The sequence below is a fragment of the Maylandia zebra genome, linkage group LG4 (assembly GCF_041146795.1).
Source record: "Maylandia zebra isolate NMK-2024a linkage group LG4, Mzebra_GT3a, whole genome shotgun sequence".
Lineage (NCBI taxonomy): Eukaryota > Metazoa > Chordata > Actinopteri > Cichliformes > Cichlidae > Maylandia > Maylandia zebra.
The window spans coordinates 619,992-642,113 of NC_135170.1; the positions used below are offsets into that span (position 1 = coordinate 619,992).

At 43.0% G+C, this 22,122-nt stretch overlaps 1 protein-coding gene across 1 annotated transcript in view; it reads left to right on the forward strand.

The window, feature by feature from the left end:
• The first annotated feature begins 5,199 nt into the window (after positions 1–5,199).
• rgs9a (regulator of G protein signaling 9a) overlaps positions 5,200–22,122 on the forward strand; it is a 36,965-nt gene continuing 20,042 nt past the window's right edge. The window contains exons 1-4 of the mRNA XM_004573128.2: positions 5,200–5,419; positions 8,989–9,085; positions 16,947–16,997; positions 17,616–17,722. Of these exons, the coding sequence (XP_004573185.1) occupies positions 5,351–5,419; positions 8,989–9,085; positions 16,947–16,997; positions 17,616–17,722 (324 nt within the window). The 5' untranslated portion in view covers positions 5,200–5,350. The remainder of the gene's footprint in view (positions 5,420–8,988; positions 9,086–16,946; positions 16,998–17,615; positions 17,723–22,122) is intronic.

The window sequence follows — 22,122 nt, forward strand, 5'->3', positions numbered from 1 at the left end:
ACTACATCTTGAAAATATGATCAATAATAAAAGAAAACTAATGCCTGAGATGGGAAAATGCATTTTTCTGATAGTTAAATATATCCTTAATGATGTGGGATATACATATAAATAATACATTTTGGTAAAAAATGTGGAAACATCCAAGTCCGATTTTAACCATTCTCGTGGAATGACTCAGTTAGTGATGGTGAGATGAAGCCTCGTGATGAACTGAAGCTTCCATCCACCTGGTCGACTCATGGTTCGAAACATTGTGATGATTCATTTGCTCTACTGCGCCATCAAGTGGACGATTCAAGTGAAACAGGCTCTGTGATTATAATGATGTGTAAACCTCTAAACTGAATAAAAAAATTGTTATTATTGATAAATTGTGGTTATTTATCCCGAATATTGTCTCAGTATGTTTGATACAAAAGAGAAAGTGGAAACTATCAGAACAGAGTTTTGGTATGATTGTGTAACTGTTAGGGCTGTGTGTCGTCACTGATTTCTAGAATTGATTTGATCCACGATTCGATTCAATTCGGGGAAATTTTGCAAAACAGCAAAAGTCAGAGAAAATTCATGACGATGTTTACGTGAAGCGTAGTTTGGATCTTCTTTTGCTGCTGGTTTACTCAATATTGTTTGAAGAGAGATCAAACTAACAGCTTCAGAATCAGCGCAAAAAAGACGTAAACACATACATTTACACTGATAAGCACTCACACATCCCCCTCCCCTTCCAATGCCTTCGATGCTTGTTGCCTCCTGGGAACACGAGGCGGGTCTGGGCCCCCGCTGGAGAGACGGCGCAGTGGCAGGATGGCTGCTGTGTTGCCTGGGATTACTCCTCACCCCCTACCCAACCCTGTTGCTGGTCACGTGCTCCATAATGTTGTACTGTGGACATTTTCTGTGCTTTCTGTGCAGAGGAGTTTTTTGTTTCCTGTTCTCATGCTGTCCTCCTGTAGCCCAGCATGAGTAGAGGTCTCTTTTTTTCCTCTTGTACTTTCCCATTGTAGTGTACATTTCAGTAATGCAATCGTTCTCTGACTTGTATCCCCATGATGTCTGTGTCGTGTGTGTATGGTCGGGGGGCGGGTTCATTCCACTGCAGGGCAACCTGCATGTGGCGAATAAAATTTGAACTTGAACTTGAAATCACGAGTACATAATGGGCTTGGATTTACAACATTATGAATGAAATGTGCTTTATTTGGAAGCAGCCGGCCCCGCCCCTTTTGACAGGTTGTGTGTGAGACTTTAAATCATCAAACTGTAAATTATAAAATTTAAATTGTTATTGATCCTTTACCCCGAGTCCTAAAGTTATATTTATTTTCTTACTCTTCTTATATTTATTGTTAGTTTACTTGCACCGCTGTAACTGCAGCCTCGTCGTCTCGTCTCTATATGCTGGACTGTCTGTAGCAGAGATGACAATAAAGTTTACTTTGACTTCAGCAGCGCGCAGGCGCACCGAGGGCTCTCGCGCTCACTTTATAGAATTTAGAAAAAACATTGGTGCAAATTATAAGTCTGTATGATGTCTGGTGTTTTCGTGTTTGTTGGTTTGTTTTTATTTTGCGAGTTGGTTATTAGACGCTGCTCCAGCCAGCCAGAGACTCCCCGCCGCCCCGCGCTCTCCTCCCTGCGCCGCAAGCAGCAGGCGCACCTCGCAAACGGAGGGCGCCCTTACTCGCAGCAAATGGGCGATAGAAAACCGATCGGCGCCTGTGACATTCCCAATACGCGGTGGCTGATGTCGGGGCAGCATGAGTACGAGCATTTTTTTGCCGATGCCCGTGATGCCGCCCCCCCACCACGATGCCGCTCTGGGGAACCTGATCTCACTGATTCTGATCCGTCGGCACTTTGTGTTTACGTCTTTGTGCAGAAGCCGTGTTCCTGCTCTCATTTACTGTTCTAGCTGTTTGGTGGTTGTTGAAATTTAGTGAGGTTTAACGTGAGATTCTGGCATTTCAGGGGAAAAAAAATAAACAATTGATTCAGGATTTTAATGAATCGATATCACGTTATCCAAGCCAGAATCGATTTTAATCGATAATCAAAACCCGCCCCTAGTAACTGTGTAATCATGCTTATGTGCATCTGGATGACACAAACTAGTGTGTGGCGCTTCACTTTTTAATAAACTAAAAGACAGAAATCAGATGATAGGATCTGTAGTGTTGTTTATTTATATTATGGTGCTTATCATTCCTGATATTTATTACTGTGTGCATACTTTATTAGAAGAGAGGAGAAAAAATCTCTTCCTTGCTGGTTCCATCGAAGAAGAAATGCTCAAGAAACTATGTAGGACGTATGTAATCCAATTCCACAACACAATGTGATCGGGGGAATCAGCTGTGTTTTGCTGCCCATTTTATTTCAAATCTGGCGCGAGCCGGCGAGCCACTTCCTGAATCAGTCACGTGGTACGGACTGCCCGCGAGGCCTCGAACGTCACTGCATACGTAATCAAAGCAAGCCTCGATACGCGCTTCACAAAAACTCCCCCGAGATTACCCGACACGGGCATCGAAGCTTCGACACACAGGACACATCAGTGTGGTATTGCAGTCTAGGACGACTGCTCGGTCTACCAGCAGCTCATGTTTGGCCCCTCTGGTGTTTCTGCCTATCCCTTTCTATGCCCCGCTCATGTATTGAGAGCCATGTGCCTGTTCATCTTAGCCTCTATGGTGCCATTAAGACATTTAAAAAACAATCCTAAAATGTAGGATAGTGTAGCCAGTGGAGTGAAATTAAAATGGGGTAATGTGGTCAAACTTTTTTGTTCCAGTTAAAAGACGTGCTGCGGCATTTTGCACAACCTGCAGGCACCTAATGGACGCATCACTAACCCCACAATACAGTGTGTTACAATAATCCAGCCTAGATGTAACAAAGGCATGGATTACTGATAGGTTTGTAGCATAAACCTATTCGCTGGAACGTTCAAGACAATTTACTACACAGCAAAAAGCAAGACACAAGTCACCATAGTTCTCTGGGTCACTCATGCATGAGGGAGACCTGCCTGGAGCCAAGTGTCGTTCCACCCACTTGACCTCCGTCAGACTCTCAGCCAGCTTCCCCATAGCACTCCTTTTATTGTGGTTACATGAATATGCATCGGTTCATTAACATATGACGTTTCTTATAGGGACACACGTGGACAAAGAGTACCTTGTCTGTGTGTGTCGTGTGTGGGATTATAGTATTATCTTATGCCATGTTATTCCCCTAATTAAAGATTGTGAAGTTATTATGTAGTTTTAGTTTGCATTATTCTACTGAATACGTGGGATTCTGTGTGTGTGTGTGTGTGTGTATGTGTGTGTGTGTGTGTGTGTGTGTGTGTGTGTATGTATGTGTGTGTGTGTGTGTGTGTGTGGAGGGGGGGTCAAGATGTGACCCCGTGAAGACTCCCCAAAGCTGGTGCCAGGAGTCTAGCGGTACATCTGAACAAAAGGCCCTTACACTCAAACAGGTATACGTGTGTTTGCTATACCATATATCAGCAAGAGAAGATACGACCTCTCCTAGCAGGTGTGTGATCTATGCCAGAACACTCTGAAGAGTGAACGCACCCCCCTCTTCATGCTACACAGAGTTGTTATGAGACATTCTTTCAATATGCCATCAACTATATACTTCTAACCACAAATGATTACATGTTTCTCAATACAAATGACAATAATAAAATATAAACCCAACAATTACTGTCTCAAAAAGCTGTTTCGATAAGACGGGCTTTAATTTGGTTAATTGCCTCAAATGAAAAAAGCGAGATCGTACAGCAGCTCTGACCTGGCTTTCAAGTTTAAGATCTGCCTCCATTTTAACTCCCAGATCAGTGATGACTGGTTCAACATACTGTGCCAGCGAACCAAGATCTATAGTAGTGGCCTGCTCATTACACAGATCTGGTCCTGTTGGATCTGCCTTTGATACTGTGGGTCACAGGATCATGATAACCAGACTCAAGAACCTGTTTGGGATTACTGGTGTTGTTTCAAATGGTTCATGCCATATTTATCTGAACGATCTCAAGTGATGATCAACAGTTTTGCCTTGTGAGGTACCTCAGGGATCTGTCCTGGGTCCAATTCTCTTTATGCTTTATATATTCCGCCTAGGCCAAATTATTAGGCGCTACAATGATATCTCCTACCATCTCTATGCTGATGACATTCAGTTATACTGTTCTTTAAAGTCTCTGAGTTTCATAAATTGTTTAGTTTAAGTAACTGCCTGACAGAAATTAAGCAATTGTTAAATGACAGCTTCCTCCAGCTAAACTCTGATAAAACAGAAACTCTAATTGTTGCTCCAGACCATGGTCTCAGAAATCAGGCAGCATATCAGCTTCTTAGAGCCTTCTGTTAAATCGAGCCTCAGAAACCTCGGTGTCATGTTTGACAGCTCGATGTGGCTCGATTCTAAGCAGCTGGTCCGAAACTTTTTTTTATCATCTAAGGAATATTTCAAAACTGGGACTAATGGTGTCAAAGTGGAGATGATTATTCATGCTTTTATTTCTTCCCGTCTGGATTATTGCAATGGTCTTTTTATTTGTTTTAACAAATCAGCTTTAAATTGTCTTCAGACTCTGCAGCATGACTTTTAACAGGCACCAACACAAGAGCTCATATCACTCCAGTTTTAGCCTCCCTTCACTGGTTGCCTGTAAGTTTTAGGTTTCATTTTAAAATTTTAGTTCTAACCTTCATGGCCCTACATGGTCAAGTACATATCTGATTCCCGAGCTCTGAGGTCATCAGGTCAGAGTCTGCTGGCGGCCCCACACACTCTATTTAAACTCGTGGTGGTCGGGCCTTTCAGACAGCAGCACCATGGCTGTGGATTCTCTGACACTGTTTTTACACCGACTCCATCGATTCTTTTAAAAAACAGCTGAAGACATTTTATATAGACAAGCTTTCAACTAATTTGTTGTTTTTATGTTGTATTTTGCTGTTTTACATTGTACATGTTGTATTTTCATTCTTTGCTTTGTGAAGCACTTTGTGAAAAGCACTATATAAATACATTTTACTTACTTACAGCCATTACCACTGTACCCTGAGACACAGCATCGATCTTGACTCTTGTCAGTCTGAGCCAGGCCTTTCTCTGTAATTGCCTTGGGTGAGAGAAAAAGCTTACAGCTGACTGGAGGATTAATCCATCCTTAGCCTCCGGTCTTACAGTCTCCTCACAGACGCTACCTCTGTTCACTGCAGGCATGCATTTGCCTGTCAGCAACTAAACCTGTTCTAACTGGGACATTTCATACCAGGATTTGATTTGATTGCTTTACATCTGATTCGCTCGTCATTCATCTGCAAAAATGACTATCAGAACAGCGCGCCCAAACCGGGCACAACATTTCCAGCCCCGTTTGTATTGCCTCAAAAAGGTGGGTCAATAGCATTTCTGTTATAGCATTATTATGTATTCCTTTTGTAATATATTTTGATTATCCATCATTCTTTAATAATTAAAGGCTTTTTCACGTTAGGTTCTAGATTTCTATATAAACTGCTTTGGTGAAAAAGGAAAAATACAAAGCACGCGAGCTGCAGTAACCTTGTTTTCCTACCCCCTGTTCTTAAGATTATATAAAGATTTTTCTGTTGCATGCAGTATCTAAGGGATACCCATGCATTTGCATGAGATTTAAACATGATTGGTTTGCCAGCATAAGAGGCTTGCTGAAGCTAATCTTTTAGTCCACCTAAAAGCTAATTAATGTTATTGTTTGGCAGCATGGTGTCACTGCAGTCTAAAGCATCTGAACAACCTTATTGTTATGCACTTCAGATAAAAATATTAACTTTCAAACAATTCATTGGCACAATGAAGCAAAGACACAGGAATAAGATAAACAAAGAAGTATTCCAGTATTAACCTAACTAATCAGATTCTTTATAAAGTAGGCCTGGTGTTTTACAGTATGAACGCTATTCTGACCCAGTTTACTACTATTCCAATTTTAAAAAACTCTGAAAGAGAGGGGCTGAGCTGTCAACTGATCAACACTTGGTGGTGAGTTGGATCAGGTGGCGGGGGGCGGTGCTGGACAGACCTGTCACACCTAAACGTATAGTGAGGGTGCGCTGGGAACAGTGGTCCGTGAGATCTTTAACACACACCTCCGGCAAAGCTTCAACAGCATTCTGAGGGAGACTGGGGACATTGAGTCCCAGTCCGGTCTTTAAGTCTAACGTCGTTAGCCATGTCTGGGCCCAAACTCCGCTGCAGGTCCCAAAGTCAAACGATCATTGCAGCATTACTGAGAGTTGAAAAACTCTTTAAATTCTTTCATCTTTCATAAAATGATCAGTGTGGCTGCTCTACCAGGTGTACCAATTAAGTTTAACATCCAGGCATCCATGAAGACGGAATTTATGACATTTAACGGAGTTAGAAGTTAGCAGGAAGTTACAGCTCTGCTATCACTTCCAACATAAATGAAGACAGAAAACTAAACAGCAGTGACGTCTGCAGGGTTACTGAAGTTGGACTAGCTGGTAGATAATGATGTGCTACGTCATCGCTAGCGCGACAAAGCTATGTTAGCATAACATAAATAGTAAAGCTGGAGGACGAATGCTAATGAACGGAGGACTTTTTTCCACTCGATAAAAGTTAATGTGAGCGTTCCCGATAGTTAGGGACAAATGCAATCACATGGCAGGATGCTGTAAACTTCAGTCAGGAGAACAACTGAGATAATCCATCCACAGTACGAGGTTAGTCAGTAATATACTGCTGCATGGACTGTAGTTACATAGGAAGGGTTTAAAAACTGAGCTTTAAAATGATTAGCGGTAATAAAAACCGAGAGAAGCCGACAGTGAACACTGACTGTTTTTAGTGTCTTTTTAAAAAACCGGATAGAGATCGACAGACTACGTGACTTGTGTGCGTTGCATTGTGGGTACAAGTGGCAGCAAAATCAAAACACTGCATCAAGCACTAGCATTTCCAGCACCGGTAACCATTCATTCTGCTGTTTTAATCCCTACTTGCATTTTATTTGCCCCAAAAACAGTTATGTACAAAACGAAGAAGAACACGGCAGGTCCGTACAAAGACAGACTTGACGAAAAGGCAAAAAAAAAGTACGAGGAAAAACAACAAAGTAATGAAAGGGTTTGGCCCATACGAGCATACAGAGTGGACTGAAGACATTAGCGTGCTGCCCCCACCTTCATCACGCTCATATTTATAATTATATGTTCCTAAGTGTGAGTGCATACACTCATGAAGTGTTTGGTAACTTCAGATCCCTGCAACAAGCCCAGTTCCAGTTTACCGATGGATGGGTACAGGACACTGACATGTTCTGAGTAGCCAGATATGTAGGTGGACACCAGGTTTTATTCTAAGTGAAGGGCAACCCTTCAAAAAATGGACAGAGCAGTGGAGTAGCCAAGCGAAAAGAACAATATAAAACTCGATTACTAAAATATCATTTATTTCACTTTTTTTTTAAACAGTTAAAAACACCCCAGGCCACTTAGAACACACAGTCAAAACAACACTGAAAGTCCACTGGCGTCAGCCACAGCATTAAAATCCACCAAAATTGGACAAAGAAAACCCAGCGACGTCCCCGGCCGTTGTGTCTGTCTCTTTGCATGGAAGAGAGAGGGGGCAGCGATAGTGACCGTTCTTTCCAGTGAAAGGGATTTCTTGTAGCAAGCTAGTACCTACAATCCTTTGTGGTTTTACCCTGGAAATGACGTCACATTTTCGAACTCTATAGACCATGTTCAGCATCTCCATTGCCTGAAGCTGCTGCACTGAGCTGCGGCTGCAGGAGTGTTGGTAACTGTTGTGGTGGTAACCCCCGAACCAAATGGAGGTGAAGGGAGCCAGCAGACTGAAGAAGAAAGCCTATCGGGCTTGGTTAGCTTGTAGGACTTCTGAGAAAGCTTATAGGTACCGACTGGCCAAGCAGCATGCGGCAATGGCTAAAGCAAAAACTCGGGTGTGGAAGGAGTTCAGGGAGGCCATGGAAAAAGATTTTTGGACTGCCTTGCAGAGATTCTGGCAAATCATCAGGCGACTCAAGAGGGGAAAGCGGCGCTGTACCTGCATTATGTATATTGCAGGTGGAGCACTGCTGAACATTGAACATTGTCATGCAGTGGAAGGAATACTTCGAGGACCTCCTTAATCCCACTGGAGGAAGTCTGGGGATGAGGGGGACGACTCGTCCATCTTTGGGGGTGAGGTCTCTGAGGCTGCTAAACAACTCCCTGGCAGAGGCTCCTGTGGAGGGTGAGGTGCACCCCCTGAGTTCCTGAAGGCTCTGCATGTTGTATTGCTGTCTTGTTGACACACCTCTACAAGGTTGCATGGAGGTCAGGGGCAGTACCTTCCGTCCTGGTCATGGAACACTGGACCAGCTCTTTATCCTCTCGAGGATACTTGAGTGTGCATAGGAGTTTGCCCAACCAATCTAGATGTGCTTTGTGGACTTGAAGAAGGCATTTGACCGTGTTCGGGGTGTCATGTGTGAGGTGCTTCAGAAGTATGGGGTGTTGCCGGCAATAAGTCAGACCTGTTTCCGGTTGGTGATGGGCTCTGCCTTTGTCACCGATTCTGTTCGTAAGTTTTATGGACAGAATTTCTAGATGCAGCCAAGTAGCAGAAGGTTTCCTCTTGGTGGTCAGAAAATCTCATCTCTGGTTTTTGGATGATGTGGCTCTGTTGGCTTCATCAGGTGATGGCCCCCAGGTCGCACTGGAACAGTTCGCAGCTGAGTGTGAAGTGATGGGAATGAGGATCAACACCTCCAAATCTGAGGCCATGGTTCTCAGCTGGAAAAGGGTGGAGTGCCCACTCCGTGTCAGGAGTGGGCACTCCTGCCCCAAGTGGGAGAGTTTAAGTATCTCGACGACAGTGACAGCCTCCAAAGGCTGTGTCTCTTTTGTCCTCTTTATATTAATCTTTTTCATTCACCTCTGTTTTCAGCTGGAGTCGATTTTGCTAGAAATGCAGGACACAAAAAGTGGAGTTAAAGGTACAGAGCAGAAGCTCAATATCACTACCATCCCACATGTCATTGCTGGTGAGTGTGACACACACACACACACACACACACACACACACACACACACACACACACACACACAAACAATAGAAATAAAACTGAATGAAATTAAACTCAAACATTTCTAGCATTTTTAACTGGTACATGATGCAGGAGGTAGAGCAGGTCATCAACTAATCAGAAGGTTGGTGGATCAAACCCTGGCCTCTCAGAGTGCTTAGAGTAGAGTAGAGTAGAGCACTATATAAAAACCAGTCAAGCCTATTTTGTATGACTTTTGACATATATTTTTTGAATACCTGCATTCATGCATTTATTTCTTTTACTTCTGGACTGGATCAGCATTCCCCAAAATCTTCCTGAAAGCCTTCTGTTGATCCAAAAATACCAGAGTAAAGATTGAGATTTATATATTTTGCAAGCATATGTTAATAATCACTGTATGTGTTATAATGTCCATGCAAAGTTTGGCTCTGATTTTCCCATTAGTTGAGGAGATGATGGGGTAGGTTACATACATTATACTAAGGTAACTGCATGTCATTGACCTTTCTACTCTTGCCCATAGTTTATCTTTTGTCCTGTTCATTGGGTTGTTGTTTTTTGTTGTGTTTTTTTTGTGTCCCGTTTGGATCTTTAGCCATCAGAATTGTTGTCTTAAGGCCAAGAAAGATGCCAAGCGGATTTATTTTACCAAGTGGATCATCATGGCCTTGCCATATTGGTCCATTTGATTGACCTTTATTATAATTATGTATTTATTTTATTTTCAGTTGCTACAAACGGGACAGACATGACTGGGGGATAGGACAGGGAGAAAGAATGAAAGAAAGAGAGGGAGAGAAAGAAAACCAGAGGGGAGAAGAGACGGTGAGAAGGGGGGGAAGAAAGAAAGAACAACAAACAAAACACCTGGGTCACCTGTATGGAGAAAAAAACAGAAGAGAAAGCAAACAACAAAGAGCAACATAATAAAAAAACAGCACCATCACAATAAACTAGCTAGCAGTAGATAACAGTAGATGCTAAATAATAAACGATATTGTGCAGCACGCAAGATAGACAGCGCACAATGTGCTTTGAGGCAGCAGCCAAGAAAGCTGTAGTCCGCGTCTGTGAACACCCGTGTGTACACCTGTGTGCACACCTGTGTGCATACCTGTGTGGATCAGCATGCTTGTATTCCAAAGGTTTCTCCATGTAACGATCTGCTAGAGAGTGTGGGGAGCCATAGCCCCGTCCCCCAGGGTATGAAGCAGGTATGGAGGAGATCCAGGCCCCAGAGTACAAGGACCCGAGGAGGACCACCAAACGGGGGGGGGGGGACCGTGCCACCCTCCTGGGAAGAGCTGAGTAGAGCCCCAAAGGAGAGGTCGCCCCGCAGCTACGGAGCAGAGGCCAGAGGGGGTTGCAGTGGTGTGCCCGCGGGCTCTGCCGGCAGCCAGCTGTGCCAGAGAGGACCGAGCTTCAGGCCCAGAGGTCTGAGGGCATCCCATCCCCCGGAAGGAGCCCAGCCGGGCCACAGGCGCCCGGCCCCGCCAATCGGCCACCAGGAGTGAGCCGGTACATACATGAGCGCCCAGCCCCAGACGACAAGGACCACCAACACACCAACGTCTGAGGGCATCAGCCACCGGCAGGGAGTGTGGTGAGGGGAGATAGGCCTCCGTACTTTAGAGGGCCTGAGATGTTCCCAGAGAGGTTGAGTCTAAGACCCAACCTGACATATAGACACAGACGAACAGGCACACGCGGACACAGACGTGCATTCCCACCCCATATGCACAACCAAATACTCGGCACTCACCCGACATGTAGACAGACACAAATAGACATTGCACAGACAGTCGCACTCCCCAAACATACTCTATATCCCAGGTCCAGGTACCCCCGCCCCCAGAGGGGCAAGCCGCACCTAGACCCAGGAGATGTAACCCTTCTCTCTGGGGTGGAGGCAAGCGGACCACCTCCTTATCTGCAGTAGCAGGGAGGCCCCGCATCCCAGACCCCAGTCTGACAGCCAGCACCTCCTCCCAGCCCCCCAGCCCTGACGGCTAACAAAACCGGGGTGAGTGAAGACCCCAAACCTCCCTACGCCCGCTCATATGTCGTGTTGCTGTGTGCTGTTCTAAAGTGCATTTAAAACTCAGGAGAGCATGGTACTAGCTTCCTCTCAGAGAGCAGCACGGCTCTTCCCGAAAACCCTCAGTGTCTAAATGCATTTAAAATTGAGGGTAGGGCACCAGCGCCAGAGGTGGGTTGGAGTACACCGACCATCCTCTGGATGCTGTAAAACGTGCCCACCCCCAAGGCCCTATATGTATGTGTTATGTGAGAGTGTGAGTAATGTGGATGTCTAGGTTGCAGAATAAAATTGAGGCACAGGCGGCCAGAAGGGGACAGAGGGGGAGTGCCTCCCCTGCACCCTGGTGACATACCTGCACCCCAAGCCCTGTGTGGGTGGGTGGGTGTGGTGGAGCGGGAATAGGGAGGCAGCTGAGGATGGGGAGGGAAGAAAGGGAGGGGCAAGCGGCCCCTCCCTGGGGCCAGCTCCCCCGCTGACCCCAGTAGGCACCCCCACACTCTGGAACCCACCAGGGCAAGGGGGCCCAGGCCCATCCGGACCGGGGCCCGCAGCAGCAGCACCGCCCAGCCCCACTGCCCACCCGACTCCACCCCAGAGAAAACTGCACCCACCCCATCATCCAATCATCTCCCAAACTACACAAGACAATAGACACCCAGGTTGAGTTCATTCTCCACCTCTCCTATATCTCTCCCCCACCTGCAGAGTGGGCTCCTGTAGTGAGGAGACCACCTGCAAAGATATAACAACCTCCCCACCAGTTAGAGAGCCCCCTAGTTGGGCCAATGCACCAGAGGTCCCCTGCATTGGGGCTGAGCCCCCCTGCACCCACCCGCCCACTGCTCCGGCGACACAACAGCCAGGACCCAAGCCCCCAAGGCCCGGCCAGCACCCCAGACCGGGGGGCGGAGCACCCCCAGACCCCCAAGCCTCCACGCCTGTCCCGGACCCTCCCAGGGGCAGCCAGGCTACCAGGCCAGTAACCAACGTCCGCCAGCACAGACCCTCCCCCATCTCCGCTGTACGCAGCCACAAGGAAAACACCATCCAAGAGCCCCAGAGCCCCTAACCAGGTCATGGCCACATCCCCCAGGTTAGTCCCTCTAGGGAAACGTCCCTAGGGACTCCCCAGACACCCTAAGGCCGTCCCTACCCCCATATCAACCACAATAGCGAAGGCAGGACCAAACCATGACCCCCCACCCCCACTAGGTGATGAAGCCGATCAAAGGAGCCCAAAGGGATTGATCAAATGTGATGGCAGATGTTGTATCAAGACTAATGTGATCTATTAGATGGTTTTTATATTGGTTAGAATTAAGATTATTTTTATTTTTCCAGTTAATGAGGACCATTTTCTTGGCAATGCATAGGGCCGTAAAAACAACGTGGGCTGTGTTTATTTCTGCAGTGACCTCATCCAAGTTGCCCAGCAAGCACACTAAAGGCTGGAATGTTACATTTCAGACACTTTGATAAGTCTTCACATATCTCACGCCAGAATTTCTGAACTGGTGGACAGAACCAAAGAGCGTGGATGTAATTGTCCGGTGTATTTGCTGTGCAGTGTGAGCAGTTGTTGGAAGGCGTATAGCCCATCTTGAACATCCTATGACCAGTATAGTGCACTCTGTGTAATATTTTGTATTGTATTCATTGCAAACTGGGATTTCTGATCCATTGAAAGGTTTTTAAGCATATCTGAGACCAAAGGATTGGGTCTAAGTTGATTGATAAATCTTGGGTTGTTTTTGTGTGGTCGGTCTGAGCTCGTTGTCTTCACCTTACAGTGCACCTTGAACTAACTGTTACTGTGAACTGGTGCTATGTATAAAAAACAACCAAGTGAATAAAAACATATAATTCTGTAAATGGCATTAAATAAATGTTTCAAATTGATTTAAAATACCACAAACTGATACAGAACAATAAAGTTTTAAGTAGAAAAAGAACAAATAATTCTCATAGTTTTGTTTTTTTCACTAAAGCCTACCTGTTATTTCTGAAGCTAAATGCTCCTGTTTATTGAACCTTCATACTTTGTCCTGTCCGATGTGCTAGACCACAAGGTGACAGTGCGTTTACCTCTCAGGTATTTAATCTGTACAGCCTCACTGGATTATTTAAAGCTTTGCTGCCTAAGCTGCTCGGCTAGTAGCTAAATAAAGCAGCCATTATTGGATGATATCTGTGCAGTGCTCTAAGAACCAAAGTGACTTTTTAATCTGGACTAAGGCCTGGAAGGGAAATTTGAGCAGCCATCCAAAGACAAGAACTAACAGACTTAAAAACTCCTTTGTCCCACACGCCATCAGACTGTTTAACTCCTCTCTGGAGGGGAGAGGGAGGGGAGACAGGAGGACAAAGGAGGGAACAACTAAGCTGTAGTGCCTCTTCACCTCACTGTGCAATACCTTGTGCAATACTTTTGTAAATAGTCAACGGTGCAATAGACTCAATACTTGAAATGTGCAATTCACTTGTATTTTTATTTTTATTCCTATTTATTCTATTTATCTCCTTTGTATATTTTATTTATATTGTCTCTGTATTTATATATATGTGTGTGTGTATAACTCTGTAACTTCTGTCGGTGCTGTGCTTTTTTGGAAATCGAATTTCCCAGAGGAACCCACCCGAGGGATTAATAAAGTTCTATCTTATCTTATCTTATCTTATCTTATTTGACCCAAGTATTCTGCCAGCACTTACAGTACATAAATGATGTGTTAGAACCAGAGGTATTCCATCAGGAGGGTGTAGGTGTTGGTAGCTGTAGCTGGCTGCTGCCCACATAGCAGCAGCAGCAGCAGCCCGCTGTGTGGGCCCGGATCCAGCCCACACACTGTGCTTACACATGGCCCACATACCGCACAGAATGACGGCCTTTTGGTGGCCCACACATGGGCCAGCACAAGGCCAGCTGCTGGCCCTGTGCTGGCCCAGAACAGTTTCAGCTCTGGCCCCAGATGTCAGCCTGATGTGAACCTTAATCAAGCCATGTAATAACAACATGTAGAGCAAAAGTAACATGACGAAACTCTGCTCAGACAGTGAATGGACTGATTCTTCTATAGCACTTTTCTACTCTCCCAGATTACTCAAAGTGCTCTATACAAAATGCCACATTCACCCAACCACACACTTTATCTAAACTGAGTGCTTCCTAACTTTATTCATAGTCTTGACTTGCAGACTGGAGGAGCCAGGGATCAAACCACTAACCTTCCGATCAGTAGGTGACCTGCTCTGCCTCCTGAGCTACAGCCACCCGGTGGTAAACATGAGTAAACCCTCACTAGGTTTTGGATAAAGTGTACACTCACAAACCTGTCAAACCTGCATTTGAAACATTGATTACCATAGCTGTATTGCCAGACCTGGCCCACATCTGGTTGACATACCCTGCCATGCCAGAAGTCATGGCAGGGTATGTCATGTCTGCTATGTGGGTATTGCAGCATAACTAAGGGAGGATTCAGGGTCACCTGGTCCAGCCCTAACTATATGCTTTAGCAAAAAGGAAAGTTTGAAGCCTAATCTTAAAAGTAGAGATAGTGTCTGTCTCCTGAATCCAAACTGGAACAATGAATAAAAGTCAGCCTGGTAAAGATAAGCAGAAGCTGCTTGTTGTGAGGCAGCAGTGCTAACCACCGTGCTTCCCGCTGTGTAATCTATTACTGTAAATGTTATTAAGAAATGATCAGACTAAAGAAGGGTTTCAGAGTTTACTGTTACATGTTCTGTTTTTATGTGATGATGTGTTGAGCAGGCTCACTGATAGTTTGAGAAATGCCTGATTCTTGTCTCATACTAGATGAAATGCACGGCTGTCATTTCCAGCACCTGCATGCATGTTAAAATGACCTACTATGATTATTGTATCTGATAGAGATGGCACGATACCACTTTTTTATGTCCGATACCGATACCGATATCATAAATTTGGATATCTGCCGATACCGATATGAATCCGATATAGTGTTTTTTAATCAACAAAACTGTTTTTTAAATATCTTGCTGCATTTTGCAAGTCTGCAAGTTCATACTCAAGTTTAAAACAACAACTACACTAAAGCTATTCTGTTATACCTGTATACAAAAAAAATATTTCATAGTTCAGCAATACTGATCAATCTAATAAACTTAGACCTACACCATCCTCCCTATTCTGGTATTTTAAAGAGTACTTAGTGTAAATATTAAGCAACCTAACTAATAGGGTTCCAACTCCCAGCAACAACAAAAATAAATAAATAAAAAATAGGGAACCACCCCTCACGCTCCACCTCATGATGCTTAATCAACGTAATCAACCTTAATTTGATGAAGTGTGAAAAAAAATGCACAGAAATCAATTATTTTTCAAGAAATATTAAATAGATTCAACATCTTTCTTCAACAAAATTGCAGACTGCACAGATGGTACCTTCCCAAAGGAAAAAGTACTATAGCTTACTAGGGTATATATATTAGACTTAACAGTTACTATATACAATAATGGACTTCTATTCATTTTACATCAAATTAAAACTTTGGGTGTCAGATAATTATTTATTAAAAGCTCGACATTTTAAATGAGAATAAGAAAGAAAAGTATGTCTTTGTGCCCCCTTTTCCCTGTTAATGCCCTATCGGCCCCCCTGGCTAAACTTTGCTAGATCCGCCCCTGCACAGTTACCAGCCGTCAGCTGTAGAAAAAGATCCTCGAGTAGAAAGTAATATTAAATACATTCTAACAACAGCTGATCAAGCTTAAACGTGCTGCTGTTGTTCAGCCGCTGGTTTCCTCTTTCTGGTGCAAAGTGGGCCAAAAACAAACAAGAGACACGGACTCGCGACAGAAAAGCCGATCAGCTGATCATTAAGCAGTTTCATGATTGAAGTAGCAGCCGGAGAGCGAGAGGCAGTCGCTCGTTAAGCTTAACGTGGGAATGCTTTACAAACATTCAGAGATGGACTTACACACTTGCTTTACTTCTCTCGGGGATAACTTTGTCGGAGATGAAATGCCAGGTTGCTAGCGAAGCTCCAAATGCTATCCAGACCACCACAGGTCCCGCATGCCACAGCCGCTCTATCACGTGATGCATACTGCTCCGACGTGCTAACGTCGTTCTGAGGTGAGTTACGGCGTGTTGCAAGTTTTGTGAGGTGCTTTCGTGATATTTAATGGATCGGATTACATTTTTTATTTTTCTCCGATATCCGATCCAGTAATTTAGGTCAGTATCGGACCGATACCGATACGTAATATCGGATCGGTCCATCTCTAGTATCTGAGCCTATATAAGGCTGTGTGCCAGGTTCTCAAATAAAATAAAACTGTATCTGGTGGTTGGTATGACTCGGGGTGATGATTCATTTAAACTAACATACTAATCATGCCGTAACCATGTCTGTGTAAGACATTATTAAAGGAATGTAACCTAATGTTCATAGTCCACATTTAACACTTTGGAACAGCTGAGCTATTTGGTTCTTTCTTTGTGAATTTCTATTCTTAAGTTGTTTCTATCTTCTGGTTTTTGCTGATAAAGCAAGAATCATGTCAGCATCTGCTTCTTTCTGAACAGGATTTCCAAATGAACCTCCAGTGTACTCGTGTTTCTGGCTTTCATTAAAATTATTTGGGATGAAATTATTTTCTTTTTGCTCTTTTTGATTTTGAACCCATTCTTTCAAAGGATTTAATTTTGGTTTCCACTGACCAACAAATGACACAACATAAACACAAAGACGTGTGATTTAAATGTTCTTGATTCTGATCAGTATATCTGTGTCTCCACACAGGTAATGACACAATTGCTTGGATTAGCAACCAAATGAAGACCACTACAGAAGGTACGATCAAAGCTCTTTTTCCAAATGTACTGCAGCCCTGCACTTCGACACATTAAATCATTGCACACACCATTTACCAGAGTTACTATAGTTTTATTTCTTTTTGCCTTTTTGCTTTTACTTCAGTGTAGTTTCACTTAGTTTCCATTGTGAGTTTGCTCATTTCAAGTTAGTTTTTATTTTCTGAAATGTTTTCTTTCAGCCAGTTTTAGTGTTTATCAATTATTAATGTATGGATTTGGAAAAATCAGTACAAGTTTGTTTGTTTAAAAAAAACAAACAAAACTAAAGAACTTTTTGAAAGCAGCGGACAAACAAAGTGGAGTTGGCATTTCCTTCCTGTGTTTGCGTGGGTTCCCTCTGGGTGCTGGGCTTCCTCCCACAGTTCAGACATGCAGTTAGTGGGGTTAGGTTAATTGGTAACTCACCCATAGGTGTGAATGTGAGTGTGAACGGTGTCTGTGTCTGTGTGTTAGCCCCGCGATAGACTGTCACCCTGCCTCTCGCCCTATAATAGCTGGGATATTACCTCTGTATTATGAGTTTATATTTAACAGAACACCAGCCAAATGTTGTTTGAACTGGTTTTATTTTCTTTCTTTCCTGCCTTTGTTCCAGAGGCTCAGGCCTTTGGCACCATGTTGGTAGCTTATGGTTACATCTACCCACTGCAGAACCATAAGAAGCTGGTCATGTGCAACGACAGCAGCCTGTACCGTTTCCAGGTAAATGTTTGCTTCACCTTTGCTACATGTGATAAGAGTCCGAGTCACACTGTCCCATCGTAGGTAAAGCATGTGAAGGAGTTTATATGGAATTTGTCAGAAGTTACACGTGAGAAAAAAACATAATCTGAGCAAATCATTTCATTCTGTGGGTGCAGGTATTTATTAGCAATGACATTCGTTGTGCATAAATTCAACAACCTGTGAGCGTAGAACTCAGACGCAGTCCTGCTGACGCGTCTGTGCGCACACAGGTTGGAAAGGGGGATCAGTCAATCAACAAATGAATTAAATAAATACATCATTAAATAATGAATTAAATGTTTTATAAATTAATTAAATAAACACAAAAATAATTAATTAAAAGCCCATTTGTTTAATTTTTGGTTTAATGACTTAATTAAGTATTTAATTAATCATTTAATGATGTATTAATTGAATCCATGCTGGCACTCCTGGCCCTGCAGCTGTGTTCATAAATGTATTTTATCTGTCAGCCGATCGAGTCAAAATCATTGCTTTGGTCTGGTTGCTGTTCTTGTAATGGTACCAACACAGCCTACACACAATCGTTTGGACATGTGTGGACCCAAACGATGCCTAACCTTTTGAAACACCCTGTTTGTCTGTCACCCATACACTGTCAACATGTTTTAGCCAAGAATGTCCTGGCTTAATCTTCAAATATATGTGGATGGAGCGCAGAGTGAAGGCAAAGGACCAACAAGTGCTCAGCATCTCTGAACTCCTTCCAGACTGTTGGAAACCATTTCAGGAGACGACCTCATGAAGCTCATGGAGACGCCGAGAGAGCAAAGCAAAGAATCTGAAATATCAAACTTGTTTGGAGTTATTTCCCACGTTTTTGTTCACTACATATTTCCACGTGTTCATTCATAGTTTTGATGGCTTCAGTGAGAATCTACAATATAATAAATAAATAAATAAATAGTCGTGAAAATAAAGAAAAAACAAACCTTTGATTGGTAGTGTATGTAAAATAGTTTGCAGTCAACATGAATAATGCTGGGTCCATGGCTGCAGTATATTACTGATGCTCATCAAGCCAACACAAAGACTTCGAGGCTGCTATTTTAACCATTTTCTGGAGAATTGATCGGTCAACAGGCAATGATTTCATGCCTGTTAATCTCTAATCTGGATCCTGTAACCTGCTCCAGAGTAGGTTAGGTTTGCAGCGTAAGTTACCATGGCAATGTACTTTGGCAAGAAGGGTTCAGGGTTCTCACGGTGGTGATACAGAACCCAGGGTTAACCTCGACGTTTCCTGGATAAGTAAACTCGTGCTTCATAGTACAGGCCTCAGACTAACTGGACAGGAAACTTTGAAAGATGTGCTAGCACTCACGCACGCTCTGCATGATTATAACCATACACACAAACAACATAACAGGTGGAACCACTTCCTTGACTGATATCAGCTACTGCATGAAAACGTGATTCATGGTGCCGCACGTCCTTCAGCAAAGGGAAACTGAAAATACCCATATAGATCCTCCAATCAGAGTACAGATTTGTATGATGAGCAAGATGTTGAATCATCTGGAATCCCTTGATGTCTTCATGCCTTCAGATTTTGCCTTGTTTAGACCTGAGGGGGGACTTGGATGAGGGGTTGTCCTCTGGCTCCTCCAAGGAAACTGTTTTTCAGCCTGATACCAGGCAGAAAACGTTCCCTCTGAGCCTGGAGGAAAAGGATAGAAACACACACACTACTAGTCAAGAGTTTTAGAACACCCCAATTTTCCAGTTTGTTATTGAAAGTTATGCAGTTTAATGTCTCTTTGCATTCTTAAATGAAAGTGTAGTACAAATAAAGAGTTAAAAAAGATGGAATCAGTTTATAGACCAAAATGTATTTTAAACTTTGATTCATCAAAGTCGCACCTTTGGCAGATATACCAGCTGAACACAGCCGTGTCATTCTTTCTGCAATAGAAATCTTCTCCCATATCTGGAGCAGAAGTTCCCATAAATGTGGACCTTCTGGTTGCTTTGCTTTCACTCTTCTGTCCAGTTCAAACCAGCTCGTTGGGTTTAAGTCTGGAGACTGTTGGTTGGTAATTTTTTATTTCAACATGTGAACAATATACAGGTACCTTTATAAAAGAAAATAAGAAAGAAAAAAAAACTTTACAAAATACATACAAAAAAACGTTCTGATTAATTTACATGTTGAAAGGGAAGAAGTAAACACTTATTTAATCCCACCCCTTTGCCATAAATCATCAGTTAATATTTAATCAGCTTCATTACTGGTATCATTTGTAATAAAAATAGTGAACAGATTTCTGATATACTATAAACTATAATATCACATCATGAGTTTGTTTGTTTTTAAATAGAGACATTCACTTAATTTAAATATTTTCCTTTTCTTTATAGTTGGAGAAGATCATATTTTTATAACTCTTTTTGAACAGTTTTATGTTTGGACGTTGCTTTAATTCCATATTCAGACTGTTCCACAGTTTCACTCCATGCACAGAAACACAAAAGACTTTTCTTGTAGTACGAACCTTCCCTGTTTTGAAGTTACAAAAACCCCTTAAATTATAACTTCCTTCTTTCAAAACAAACATACTCTGAATATTTCCTGGCAGTTCTTTATTTTTTGCTTTGAATAGAATTTGTGCTGTTTGGAATTTCACTAGATCGACTGTAAAAATAGTGAGTTTGTATGTTCCTGTAACCTGCAGTGTGGATGATTCGAATTGCTTTTTTTTTGAAGAGTAAAAAGTGAATGTAATGTGGTTTTATAGTTATTGCCCCAGACCTCTGCACAATAGCTTAAGTATGGTGAAACCAGTGAACAGTATAGAATATGAAGTGATGTTTGTCTAATAGCTGTTTTGCCTTGTTTAGTACTGCAATGCTTTGTGATACTTTGGAATGAATATATCTTACGTGAGCTCTCAGTTAAGTTTTTCATCTGTTATTACCCCCAGAAATTTATTTTCACTGACTCTTTCAATATCAACACCATTTATTTGAATCTTTGCATTTGTATTTAAACTACTATTTCCAAATAACATCAGTTTAGATTTATTCAAATTTAATGATAATTTGTTTTTATCAAGCCAGAACTTCACTTTACTTATTTCATATCCTCCAATAAATTCTGCAGATCATCACCAGAGCAGAAGATGTTTGTCTGGTCAGCAAAGAGAACCACTTTTAATGCTTTGGACACTTTACAGATGTCGTTAATGTTGAAGACTTTTGGACCCAAAACTGACCCACAAGCAATGTGCATACATAAGGAGCAACCATCATTTAATTTCACAAACTGCTTCCTGTCACCTAAATAACTTCGGACCCAATCTAAAGCGACCCCTCTGACACCATAATGTTCCAGTTTTCTTATTAATATATCATGATCTATAGAGTTAAATGCCTTTGTCAAGTCTCTGAATAACCCAGCCACATGTTGCTTTTTGTCTGTGGAGTTTGTGATGTACTCTATTGAATCTAATAGTGCCGATGATGTTGATCTGCTTGATCTGAATCCGTTCTGACTCTCGGTGAGTAGTTTATGTTTATCTATAAATTTTTCCAGTCAGTTTTTAAACAGTTTTTCAAGAACTTTTGAGAATTGAGGTAGTAAAGAGACTGTGCTGGACACTCCATGTTTTCAAGCTCACCATCTTGTTCTTTTTTCCTGAGGTAGTTCTGGCATAGCTTGGATTTATGTTTTGGATGAACCCTTGACCAACTAGACACATACCAGAGGGTCCTGCATGGTGCTGCAGGATGCTGTGGTAGCTGTTTTGGTTCAGGGAGCCTCTCACTCTGTACAAGTCACCGACCCTGGATCCAGCAAACAGCCTCAGACCATCACACTTCCCCCTCCATGTTTGATAGTTGATGCCACACACTGTGGAACCGTCCTTTCACCTACTTGACGGCAAAGATCCTGCATGAGTTCAAATGTTGATCCATGAGTCCATAATACCTTCTTCCAGTCTTCAGCAGTCCAATGGTGGTGTTTCATGGCCCAGCCAGGCCTCTTTGTCCTATTCTGAAGTCTGGCTTTCTTGCTGCAACTCATCCTGTCAAACCTGCAGCTTGAAGTTTTCTCTTCACAGCTGAAACTGAGACTATTAAGCCGCTTGAAGCTGATGTCCTGTGAGCCACCATCACACAAGCTGCTAACTCTCAGAAACTTGTCCTCTGGTTCACTCGTGTCTTTGGGTCTGCAGACCTCTTCCTGTCACAGTTTGTTTCTGAGCCTTTGATGGTGAAGGAAACTGGACTCACTGACACCTTGACTGACTGTCAAGGTGTTGACTGATTCTCGTTATGAGTTTTTGTTTTTAAGTCCTGAAACGTTTCATCCTTTTCTACAACAGACTGATGGGACAGAGACTTGCCTCCAG